The 12,370-nt window shown below is 35.9% G+C and overlaps 1 protein-coding gene across 1 annotated transcript in view; it reads left to right on the top strand.

Annotated features, from left to right (window-relative positions):
- Positions 1-12,303, top strand: part of NUDT6 (nudix hydrolase 6) — a 17,006-nt gene extending 4,703 nt beyond the window's left edge. Inside the window, exons 3-5 of the mRNA XM_015811461.1 lie at positions 2,534-2,589; positions 9,285-9,339; positions 11,777-12,303. Of these exons, the coding sequence (XP_015666947.1) occupies positions 2,534-2,589; positions 9,285-9,339; positions 11,777-12,174 (509 nt within the window). The 3' untranslated portion in view covers positions 12,175-12,303. The remainder of the gene's footprint in view (positions 1-2,533; positions 2,590-9,284; positions 9,340-11,776) is intronic.
- The last annotated feature ends 67 nt before the right edge of the window (positions 12,304-12,370 follow it).

Genomic DNA, 12,370 nt, shown 5'->3' with positions numbered 1-12,370 from the left:
TTTTTATTTTTTTTTTTTTTTTTTTTTTTTTTTTTTTTTGCAAAAGGTCAATCTTCTTGCAAATCTTTTTACACAATAACAAGTCTCCAATATAAATATAGTACTGTTAATAGTACTAATGTCTATGTAATCATGTATTACAATGAAGAATGGTAAAATGAATACAAAATATAAATTCCAAACAAGAAAATATATTTTCACAAAAAATGACCTAATTCTCTTCATACTGTCAATCAAGTTCTTGTAAAATGAATGTACCATCCTTTTCATGTAATGAATTTCTCAAACTTTCTGGTTCCCAATTTATTTTCAATGTCTTTTTCAGAAATAAATTAATGCAATAGCATAATACAGTTTCCCTTTCTTCCAAAATCACTTTTAGGCCTGAACAAATGTCTTGTTTCACCGTTCTTCCTTTAGTCAATTACTAGCAACACTTTTCCCTTCCTCATACTGCAGCAAGACATTGATTCAGGCTTCCAGATGTGATGGATTTTAATTCTGATTTTTTTTTCTTTGCAAATTCTATTATGCCAATTCCTTTTAGATTCATTCACCTCCAGTGCACAATAAAGTACAAATTAAAACATACTTGCAAACATAAAATGTCTTCCAAGATAACCTACCCCAATTTTAATGTGGCTTTCACTCGTGTGGTTCCTTTGCCCTGCAGGCTTTTTAGAACAGCAGTATCATGAATGTTCTTTTGCAATAGCAATAGCAATAGCACTTAGACTTATATACCACTTCACAGTGCTTTACAGGCAGCCCTCTCTAGGAAAGGGACCATCTTAATTTAAGGGGAAACTATTCCAGATCAAGAAGGCTAGGACCAGTAAAGCTTGCTTCTAGGTTACTACTTTTTTATATCTCAAAGGGGCAGAATTCACAGCATGACTTTCCTACTAACATGTATGGGACATTATATATCAGGGGTATCAAACTGCTGGCCCGCAGGCCGGACACATCATCCAGAAGCCGCGCCTACCCCATTGCCAGCAATGGCAAAACCGTCCTGATACGTTGCGCAATGTCACGTGACGTCGCGAGTTTGACATGTCTGTTATATATGATTTAGACAAAACCCTGCAGGTGTTTATATCCAGGATGGCCAAAACATAAAAGAAGCAAAATGTAGGCTGGGGAAAGCTGTCCGTCAAATCAACTTGGGAAAGTCATTTCAGTGTATGTATACATTATACAGTCATTATGTGGTATGAATTATTTTCTTGCAAATGTAACACAAACAGCCCTATTTTACTTATTTCACAACTGAGAACTTGCTCATTGAGTTCAGACTGGTAATGAGGAATAGTGCTGATATGCCCTATAATCTATTATCTGCTAATTAAAATTTAATAGAGTAGTATGCCAGATACGACACTAAATCAAGATTACAGTATGTCCATCACATTGCCACAAACTAGGTATTTATCTAATTGAAAAATGAAATATGAATAGGCCAGTAAGTTTTGTTCTTAACAAATCCTTTATGACATCTGGAAGTTGCTACATTGTTTTCAGTGATCTCTGCATGTTAATGTTGAACAGACAGCTGTAGTTCTCCAGTTCCCCCTTTTGTTTATGTTTGGACATAGGAAAACATTGTCTTTTCCAGTCATTTGGTACCTTATTCGTTCTCCTGTATTTCTTAAAAACAACGAATGGAAGTTGACCCAGACTGTGAGCGAGCTTCATAATTCCCACATTTAACTGCTTACCTGTAATATGTATGGACAGGAAGGATTGATAAGAGCACCTGCTATGCTTCAAATCCTTGAAACTCCTTCCTAGAGCTTCAAAATGTGAGATAATATAATTGTATTCTTCTTGGTGGCATTACTGGTCCCAATATGGATAAGCCGGAAGGTTGTTTCAGTGGGCTTGATAGGTTTTAGCAGCTGAGATGTATGTTCTTATAAAGAGACTAAATATAGTCTTAGCATAACAACAGACAAGTTCAAAGTTAGCCCAAACTTCCAGTTTGACTAATAAACAGAATTCCACACTAGCTAGCACATAACAGTCATATATATCAGAAGGATGAAATCATACTCATTGTAGAATATAGAAAATTGATGAGTACTTTCCAAAGGAATGTCCTTTCAGAAATTTTGTTCCGGATTGCTGCTGCATTTACAAAATATTCTCTCCCACATACAGAAGTGTGATTACTCTTTTAAAGAGAAGGGTTATTTTTAGTCTCATTCTTCAGGTTTTCCTTTGTTTGGAAATAGTTGTGCCTTGTATTAATTTTTTGTGTAATCTGCAAGTAACCTTATATGTTACTTGCTAAGATACATACAGAATCAACCATTTAGTTAGAAATGCTTCTAAAATTGAAGTAAGGTGAAAAATCAATGACAGAGATGTTTATGAGTGAAAATAATTTATAGTCTCCAGGAATTTGTAATCAAGAACTAAAACTTTATTCCAGTGGTTTTGATAGAGAGGAAGTTCCATACTAGTTTTGAAGTGAATCATGGCATTACTATTTCTCTGATAAAACAGAAAATATTCTGTCCGCCAACAGGTGCTGTATTAGATACCCACACTGGGAAAGTATTAGTTGTTCAAGACAAAAATAAAGTAAGTACGTCACATTATTTATAATGTATTTAATTTGATTTGGATTAAGAGGCCTTTTTCTTGAGCAAAAGGCTTTTACTGCTTTAGACAAAGAATTTTGTGTGGAGAAAAACAAGACTTGAGATCCAGCATTTTAGCTCAAGATGTAATATAATCCTTTACATGGATTGCTGCACACTTTCTCAAATTATGTGTTTATGCCAAGATAGGATTATGCAAAGTCTTGAACCAACTTTAAGTTCCTATGTCTTAATTCCGTTCTTCTAATATGAATACATATTATATTGTTAAGCAACCCTATTAATTTTTTTCTCAGCATAAGTTAATAATGGTTAAATAAACTTCATTCCATTTCCATCTGCAGTTAAAATGACAGATAAGATGAATACTCATTCTTTTCTGTCAGTTTAAATCCAAAATCAATTGGAATAGCAATGAGCTGATTTCCTCACCAGTTCTATTTTTAGAAAGCAAAGTTTTGAAAGTTTCTGAATGTTAAATTTCACTGAGAGGGTTATTTTTTTTTAACTGAAACTTAATATTGGCATCTTTTGGGGGGGGGGTCAATGCATTCTCCGTAATTGTGTTGTGTTTGAGTTAATTAAGACTTTTGTTTGCTTATTTGGTTTTGTTTCTCAGTTTATGTGGGGGTATTATTTGCTTTTGGGGCTGCAGTTGATATTTAACCATTTGTTAATATATCCTATAAAGCATAAAATAGAAACATGATGCATTACTGAACATAATGAAACATTTCTGAGTAAACATTTAATTAATAAATAAATTACTAAAAGAAGTAGAACCATTACTTTTGGTTCTTAGATTCAGGATAGTATTGCGTGGGTTTTTAATAATTTCCACTGGGAACAAAAATGAAAATTCTTATAATAGTAAGAACAATAGAATGTTTTTGCTACTTTCAGGAATTTGGAAACAGCAGACATCATTTAAGATTTTAGAAATAAGCTATTGGATGTCTATTTTAATTTATTTGAAGAAAATTCATTAAAAGTTATAGCAGAGGCAAAAAGGCAGGCAAAATTAGACACCAGTGTGTAAGTAGTAACCCATAGTGATTTACCTATTATTTAAGGACATAAAATAAAATTGGCTGTTATGGGGAATAACTATTACAAGGTTAAACCCAGTATAAAGTAGTGGTAACTTATGATAAACCAATATTAGATGTAATAGATTAATCATAGGAAGAAAACCCTACATAGCAATGCTGGAGACTATATCCACAACATTACAAATAACCTAACCACCAATTGCCCTCCCCCAAAATACTTACGTATCTATGCAGAATGCACTTTTGCTGAGAAAACCAAGCCACTGTTAGAAAAAAAGTATGCCCTTCCAAGATCCATTATGCAGTAGGGACAATATTATTACAGAAGATGGGATAGCTATCTATTGATCTCACTGCACACATGAAGGGAACAAGAATTAAAAATAATCAAAGTCAACTATAAATACTATAACAGAAAAATTACAAAAATCAACACTCAGATATTTTTTTTAAAAAAACATTCTTTTGGAAACAAGATACAGCCTCACCAAACTGACATTTTCCAGTTGTAATAGGGCTATACAGCCATGTGAAAAAGAAAGTACATTCTCTTTGAATTCTGTGGTTTTATGTATTAGGACATATATAAAAATCATCTGGTCCTTGACAGTTCTCAAAGGTAGATAAATACAATCTCAGATGAACAACACTACATGACATATTATACCATGTCATCATTTATTTTACAAAAAGAAAGCCAAAATGATACTTTCTTTTTCACATGACTGGTAGATGACATAAGTTTAGCTAGTATGACTAGTAGCCTTTGATGGGAATTAGGGAGTTGAAGTCAAGTATTTCTGATTGGTGTAAAGTTGGAGCAAAATGATTTGACCTTGAAAATAGTCAAAATGATTTAACCTTGACCTATAAGAGATGCTGAAAAGACTTTTGAAAAGTATGTCCTGTTATCAACAATAATTTTATTTCAGGAATTTTGTACTTATCCAGTTCTATAAACTAGAACTCATGTAATCCAGTTGAATAGTTCAAATGCAAATAATTCCACTGATGTAGCTTCAGAAGAAGAAAGCTTTTAAACAGATAATGCAATAGCCTAGACGGGAAAGAAGAATTCTTAGCATCAGAGAGTTCTGATCCATTGGTGCTTTGTAATAGTTTCCAGGGGCTACATCAATTTCACTGAGGGCTGCATCAGCATTATGGTTGCCCTCAAAGGGCCAGTTGTGTTTAAGACTACATATCATATTAAAGCCTCCCATCTCATGTTGCCTCGCGTCTTTGGGGAAAAGTTTGCAAGGGGAGTGGCTATTTATAGGAAAATGCAGCACAGATGTAGGAAGAGAAGGAGAGAAAGATGGCGAGGCAGGGAGAGATGAGAACTAAAGAAACACATGATCCGAGTGCCTTCCGTCCTCTCCCTTTCCTTCCCTCGCCAGCCACTTGCTCTCAAGCAGAGGGCACTTTAGCCAGGCCCACCTGCCTCTGCGGTTACCGCTGCACACAGCTTCACACATTGGAGAGGCTCCCGCTGCCAGTCCTCTGCTAGCGCTGCTGCCACCGACAAGACACACAAAAAAATGAGGTAACTACTCAATCACCTCCTCCTACTAGTCTGCTTGCAGGCCAGATCTAAACACATCATAGTCCAGATCTGGTCCGCGGGCCTTGAGTTTGACATGTCTGGAGTACATTGATTGAACAGTAATAGGAATGGATAACACAAGTCCAATTGATTGGAAAATTGGAATAATTTGTTGGTGGTAATCTGCAACAATTATGCTTTCTGCTACTTTCACTGAAGCATAATGGCAACTGGGTTAACTCATTCTCATATTTTTATTGTGGTTATGCTTCATAATTTTATAACTTGCCAGATTTACAGCCACACTTTGGTTTGTATTAAAACTCAAACACAGGCTACACAAGTTTAAAAATACATTTTTATAAGTTTATATTTTAATAAGTTGGTTAATAGCTGGTCAAAAGCTATATGAGCATATTCTATAGCAGACATGTCAAACACAAGGCCCGGGGGCTGGATGCAGCCAGCGAAGTGGTTTCATGTGGCCCGCGAAGCCATCCTGGAAACAGTGAGGGAACGGCCCCCTCTGCCTTGGCCCTGGCCCAGGCCAGCTGGGAGCCAATGTACAATTTTGTGGTGACCCTCTATGCTGAAACGCATTCAGTCTTAGCTCCATAAGCCCCCCCCCCCCGCATGGCCTGAGAGGAACAATGAGGCTCCTCCAGTGGACCATGCCTTGGCACTTGCCCTGGTCCCACCCCCTTCTGCCAGAGACCCTCAGATCTGTCCCACTCCTGCCCAGGCCCCCACAGGCACACTTGACGCGAACGAGCTGGCCACACCCACCCAGTAGGTCACACCCACTCCATCCATGCCCACCCAGTAGGCCGCACCCACCCTGGCCACACCCACCCGGCCCCCTGAGGGTAACCGCAGTGCTGATGCGGCCCTCAATGAAATTGAGTTTGACAACTCTGTTCTATAGCCTAAGAACCAAACCGAAGAAGACCCTGTAGAGCAGACATGTCAAACTCACGACATCATCTGACGTTGCACAACGTATCGAGACGGTTTTGCCATTGCTGGCAATCAGGTGGGCGTGGCTTCCGGATGACACCCCTGCTGTAGAGAATCATGCAGTATTCATTTACTAAATATTTTCCACAATCTAGAATTTTTTTGAACTTCTCATTTTACGCTTAGAGAAATAACTGAATAGAAATAAAATTAATGACTATTCCTTAAAATGCTATAAAGCACATTTTTAAATAAAAAAAGTTTATTGAAAGTCATATCATACTTTTTAAGGATTGAGTTTGTTGCCTTTAAAAAAATCACTTGAAATTTGATAAAGCTTCTTTTAATTTTAGAAATGTATTTGTGATTGCATCTCTCTCTCTCTCTCTCTCTCTCTCTCTCTCTCTCTCTCTCTCTCTCTCTCTCTCTCTCTCTCTCATCAGCTTGTATTTGCATAATAGTGACCTGTATTTTGTCAATTTATTTCAAGAACTGCTTATATGATGTCATCAGGGCTAAAGCCAATTAAAATACAGAACAGTTTCCAGTGGCTGAAAATAAAGTCTTAGAATCTTATGAAACAAAATATTTATTTTGTCAGATGGTTTTAAAAAGGCAGTAGTCAAGAACTTATTAATATTTTGTGAACTGGTATTTACCCAGTGCTCTAGATAGAACAGGCTATCTCCTTTAGGAAGTCATCATTGTTTCCCACAAGACAGAATGTGCCCTTTTCCACAAACACATACTTGTTTATTACATGGTAGAGATGACTGCAATATTGACCTAATTGATTTGCCAAGAACAATCTTCCTTAAGTGGAGTTTTCCACTTAGATTAAATTAACTTTGGTGAATAGAAGCTATCCCACCTGGGAATTCTGAGATACTGTATAGTGCAACATATCTGACAGGGAGGTTGGCTTACTGTTATCAACAGTGACAAATACACATGAATAGCTACTGTTTTTAGAAGAACAAGTTGAACAGAGGTTAGAGTAAGGACATCCACCTGCACAATGAGTTGGAAGCTTAAGAAATTCGTTCTTCCTGTCCTAGAATAGCATCACCCCGGAGGTACATGTGGCTCCCACTCTCCAAGTGTTCCGGAAGGCCCTTAAGATCTGGCTCTGCTCCCAGGCTGCATTTGGGGTTCTGATGGAACCACTGTCTTGTTTGGTTAATATTATGGTTGTTTTCATCTCTGGACAGTTAAGTTTTGTTATATTTTAAACTGGGTTTCAGTTATATATTTGATATTTTTGTAAGTTGCCCAAGATCCTTGTAGAATCAGATGGCCTTAAAAAAATAAAATAGCTTAGTGATTTTTCTCCTTTTGCAACTGAAAAAATGTCCAAGTTGTATCAGAATTTTTTCCTGGTTAACGCCATTCTAAGAGATCTCTATATGTCCTATATGTAGAGACCTCTATATGTAGGGAGGTTTAAACTTTTTTCAGGCTGTAGAACTTGTTAAAAAAATATCTCAGAATTCCAGATTAAGAGACAAACGGTAGTGACAGAGAACTGGTTGTGTTTCATTGAAGTTTTTTATTATTACTTTTTTGCCCTTATTTTCCCCCATCAACTTAATGGAACTCCATTCAATTTTTGCAAAACCCTAGGTTTGCTCAGAACGGTTTATAAAACCCTGCTAGAAAATACCTGATAATTTCACTGCATTTTAGAAAGGGAATATTCCTGCACAGGTGGTCCTCAAGTTGCAACTGTAATGGAACCTGTCTATTACAATTAAAGTCATGACAGTTGTAAAGTGGGTCAGCCATTTTTTTTAATGATCTTTTTTCCAGCAATCGCTACCATGGTTAAGCAAACCTATGGTTCGCTATGTGCCAGTTTTGCCAAAACCGTTGTAAAACATAGTCATATTACTGTGGGACACTGCAAATGACTGTAAATGCCAAGCACCTGAAGTGTGGTTGTTTTCACAGGGGGAGTGACTGTGATAATTTTGAATCTGGGTTGTAAGTGCCCTGCCCAGATAGGTCTGTTGTAACTTCAAACAGTTGCTTAGAGACCAGTTGTAAATCAAGGATTACTTCTACTCATAATTTTTTTCTGCCTCTTGATGTTTCATACCTCTCTTTTTACACAGTATTTTAACCAATTAGGACAGATCTTTCCCCATTCAATTGAGTGTATGTAGAAAGAGGTTTGATGGCTAGATACTTTCTGATTTGCCAGCTAGACTTCTGATGTCAGAGATGGAGCATGTCACTTGACTGGATAAAACAACAGTCAACTCCCCTAAGGGGCTGGCCTTAGCTGTCTATATTTTCTATAAAACTGGGAAACTATTACTCCAAAACTAAACAAAAAGAATACTCTATCTGGAAGCATCAAAATAAAGGGACAGAACATTGTCAAGATATCGTCTTTGAAATGAATCTTCCCTATGTTCTAAAACGCAGGATCATGATTAAGCAGGTAGAATGTATATTGCTAATTATAGATTTTATTCAGAATGTTTTGTGATAATTGTTTTTTGGCTTTGTCTCCTCACCCGTTTTTTTTTAAAATAAACATTAAGACTGCATAATTATAGCATATCTCTTCTGTTTTCAGGATTATTTTTTTTTAAACAAGTATATAAGCAGAGTGATCTTTTCTATTTGTTGTTGCTGTTGTTAAAGTTAGGCTGAAGAGAAAAAGGAGCCAAGTGTACCTTAGCTGAACAAACTGAGATTCATCCTGATTGGTTTTAGGTTACTTTTTGAAGAAAGGCTCAATAACGGAATGGATTTTGCTTTCAAAAAGGAACCGCTGAAATAGAATATACGTACCTAAAGATTAGATTACTGTTTTGAATAACTATTTGAATTTACAAATGCAAAGCTCTGTTCTGAATACTGGCCACAAAGTATAAGTACTTCTTTAATATTATTATATTTATTATTTTGATAATGAGCAGCAAAACTGACAATCATTAGATGAATCAGTAGATGGTTTTTTTGCAATATATTATATAGACGTTTGTTTTTAATTATCACATCTGAAAAAACAAGTTTGTAAATAAGGACTAGTCAACTCTAGTTCCTTCTCACAAAAAGGACCAAAAACAGTAAGAAATTAGCTAATGAGTTCTTTTTATTTCTTTTAAGACAAGAAATACATGGAAATTTCCAGGAGGCTTATCTGAACCGGGTGAAGACATTGGTAAGCATGTTATAAATTGGTGCCAAAACTTGCAGATTTGAGAACTTAGTTGTGATTTGTGATACCTCCAAGGCTCTCTTCAAATAGGATTTATAAACACTTCAAAGTAGTCATGTTCAGAATTTAGTTGAAATTTTCTTATAAAGATTTGGGATTTCTAGTTGTAACTGAGTAAATGAGTTATTCTATACTAAATCAAAACAGCTGGTATTATTATTTAATACAAATATTTTCTTATATATTTTATAGAATATCTCATATTTAATGTGGCTGTTGTCCAGTTAAATTATAGAGATATCCATTATTACTTGAACGGTAAAGAGACGTCTTGTTAAATAAAGGCCAAACAGCAATTTGCAGAATGGCTTATTATTCAGCCTTTTTAGAAATGGTTAAATGATAGCACTGATAAAAACTGTCTTATTGGAATGGTTGCTAATTTAGCTATCTCAGAAATGAAAGTAATGACACACATGAAAAGGGAAACCATGCTTTGCTAATAAGATAATTAAGTCTGTATATATCCCCTTTATTTCATATATGAAGGGAGATTGAGGAAATTAATCTGAGGTGTTAAATTAAATAGCTGCTGAAATGTATCCTCAAAGTACTTGGGACATTACTTTTCATTAGAGACTTTAAAGCTCTCTATATAAACATTTGATATCATAAATCCCCAGCTAATTTGGAGGGGAGGATGGCAGTACAGGTAGTCCTCATCTTACAATCACATTTGAGCTCAAAATTTCTATTGCTAAGCAAGTGAGTTTTGCCCCATTTAAGAACTTTCTAGCCATATTTGTTAAGTGAATCACTGCAGTTAAGTTAGTAATACAGTTGTTAAGTGAATCTAGCTTCCTCATTGACTGCTTGCCAGAAGGTTGCAAAAGATGATCACATGACCCTGGGACATTGCAGCAATCATAAATATAAGTCAATTGTTAAGCATCTGAATTTTGATCACATGACTATGGGGATGCTGCAATGGTCATAAGTGTGAAAAATGATCATAAATCACTTTTTTCAGTCCCGTTGTAACTTTGAACGGTCACTAAACAAACTGTTGTAAGTCAAAGATTACTATATTAGGACTCTGAATCATAATTAATTTTCTGTTTTTTTGGTTTTGTAAATGTTTATAATATCATCACTTTGGTAAATGTTTCAGAAAGCCCAAATGCATCAGTTTAATGGCAGTTGCTCCCAAGTAATGTATTCCTGGGTATAAATTTTTCGCTATGGCCCTGAATGTTTGTATAGAAGTTGTATTGTGGCTAGTACTGCTTATTCCTCTCAAGAATGTATCCTAAGTTGAAATGTAGTGGTTTCAAACCAAAAATCACACAGTTGAGTTTCTCTTGCTCTCCTGATAAATGCATCCTCCCAAATCTGCTGTGGAGGGTCTCCGAGTCTTTTAGAACAAATCTTGGGAGGGCAAGGGGACAGATAGTACACCTGGTCAATTAAAAATACCTCTTTTATCAGTATTTAGACACAAGTAGTAACACTCAATTCAATCTGATGACAATTAAATAAATGATTGCCAAATAATATATTTATTGCCAAAAATATTCAAAAAGATAACAATATCTCATTTTTAGTAACAGCAGTACACTCATATTGCACTGAAAATTAAAAAAAATTGAAAATCATTAAGTTATGCTTGTTACATACATTAATAAGTAATTAAACAATATTATGTTGCATTAGTTTTAAAATGCATAGATAATTTTGACCAACTGTTTTCTACTAGAAGCTTTCAAATTTAAAATATATATCTTTTTTAAAGTGGCTTCAACAATTATTTTAGAATATAATTAATTGTAGAAAGTAAGGAAGATGACCTTGACAGAGATAAGCAAGAGCTGTTGCCAAGAGAAAAAAGGCTAAAGCATTTAAGTCCAGAAGAGTGAGATAACATTTGGAAGTCGCTCAGGCAAACACTTCCCTAATTGACTGAATTAGGGGCAAAGAGTTACAACACAATTGAACATGTAAGATCGATGTCAGCTTCATTAGGTGGACCTAATGAAACTCTACAGGAAGCCTAAAACTACTTTTATTGAGAGTGGCTATAATAGTAGTCTAGACAATGGCTTCTGCATATCTCTGCCAAGGTTATCTTCCTTACTCTCTACAGCAGTGGCTCCCAACCTTTTGGGCACCAGGGACCGGTTCCATGGTTTTTCCGGAGATTTTGTGTACTGCCTGCCTCCCTCCCATGGATGGAGCTTGTTTGCTCGCCCTGGTTGCTGGCATGCTGCAGATCGGTGCCGGTCCATGGACCGGGGATTGGGGACCCCTGCTCTACAGCAACTGAATTCTCTATAATGATTGTTTGCATGAGGATTTAAAAAAAACAATATTTTACAAGCTCCTAAAATTATAATTTCTCACTAACACTACCGGTAGTATATAAGTTCATTCTTCCTCTTAGGGAACACAGCAGTTCGAGAAGTTTTTGAAGAGACAGGTATAACATCTGAATTCAAGTCTATTCTAAGCATGCGACAGCAACATGGGCAACCTGGAGCCTTTGGGAAATCAGATATGTACATAATCTGCCGTCTGGAGCCTTCTTCTTTCCATATTAATTTCTGCCAGCAGGAGTGCTTAAGATGTGAATGGATGGACCTAACAGACCTTTCCAAGACAAAAGAAACTACTCCAATCACTAGCAATATAGCTAGATTACTTCTCTATGGATATCGGGAAGGGTTTGATCAAATTGATATATCTATGAGAGAATTCCCAGCTATGTATACAGGTCTTTTCTATAAGTTGTATCACAGAGAGCTGCCAGAAAGTTATAGAAATGTGACAGATATGCAGTAAAATTGATATTCTTTGTAATCAAAAATTATTTGAAATCAAAATCTGTGTTTGTGTGTTTTGTTCCAGATTAAAATCAATATTTATGTTTATGTCTTTTAAAAAGATATTACCCTTAAATAATAAAGACTCTGTAGAGTCCAGGGCTTTTTTTCAGCCGGAACGCGGCGGAACCGCGTTCCGGCACCTTTTTCCGGGC

Source organism: Protobothrops mucrosquamatus, unplaced genomic scaffold (genome assembly GCF_001527695.2).
Source record: "Protobothrops mucrosquamatus isolate PMUCROS unplaced genomic scaffold, P.Mucros_1.0 scaffold_50, whole genome shotgun sequence".
Taxonomy (NCBI): Eukaryota; Metazoa; Chordata; class Lepidosauria; order Squamata; family Viperidae; genus Protobothrops; species Protobothrops mucrosquamatus.
The sequence above is the reverse complement of the archived record's forward strand: the minus strand, read 5'-3'. Positions and strand labels throughout refer to the sequence as shown.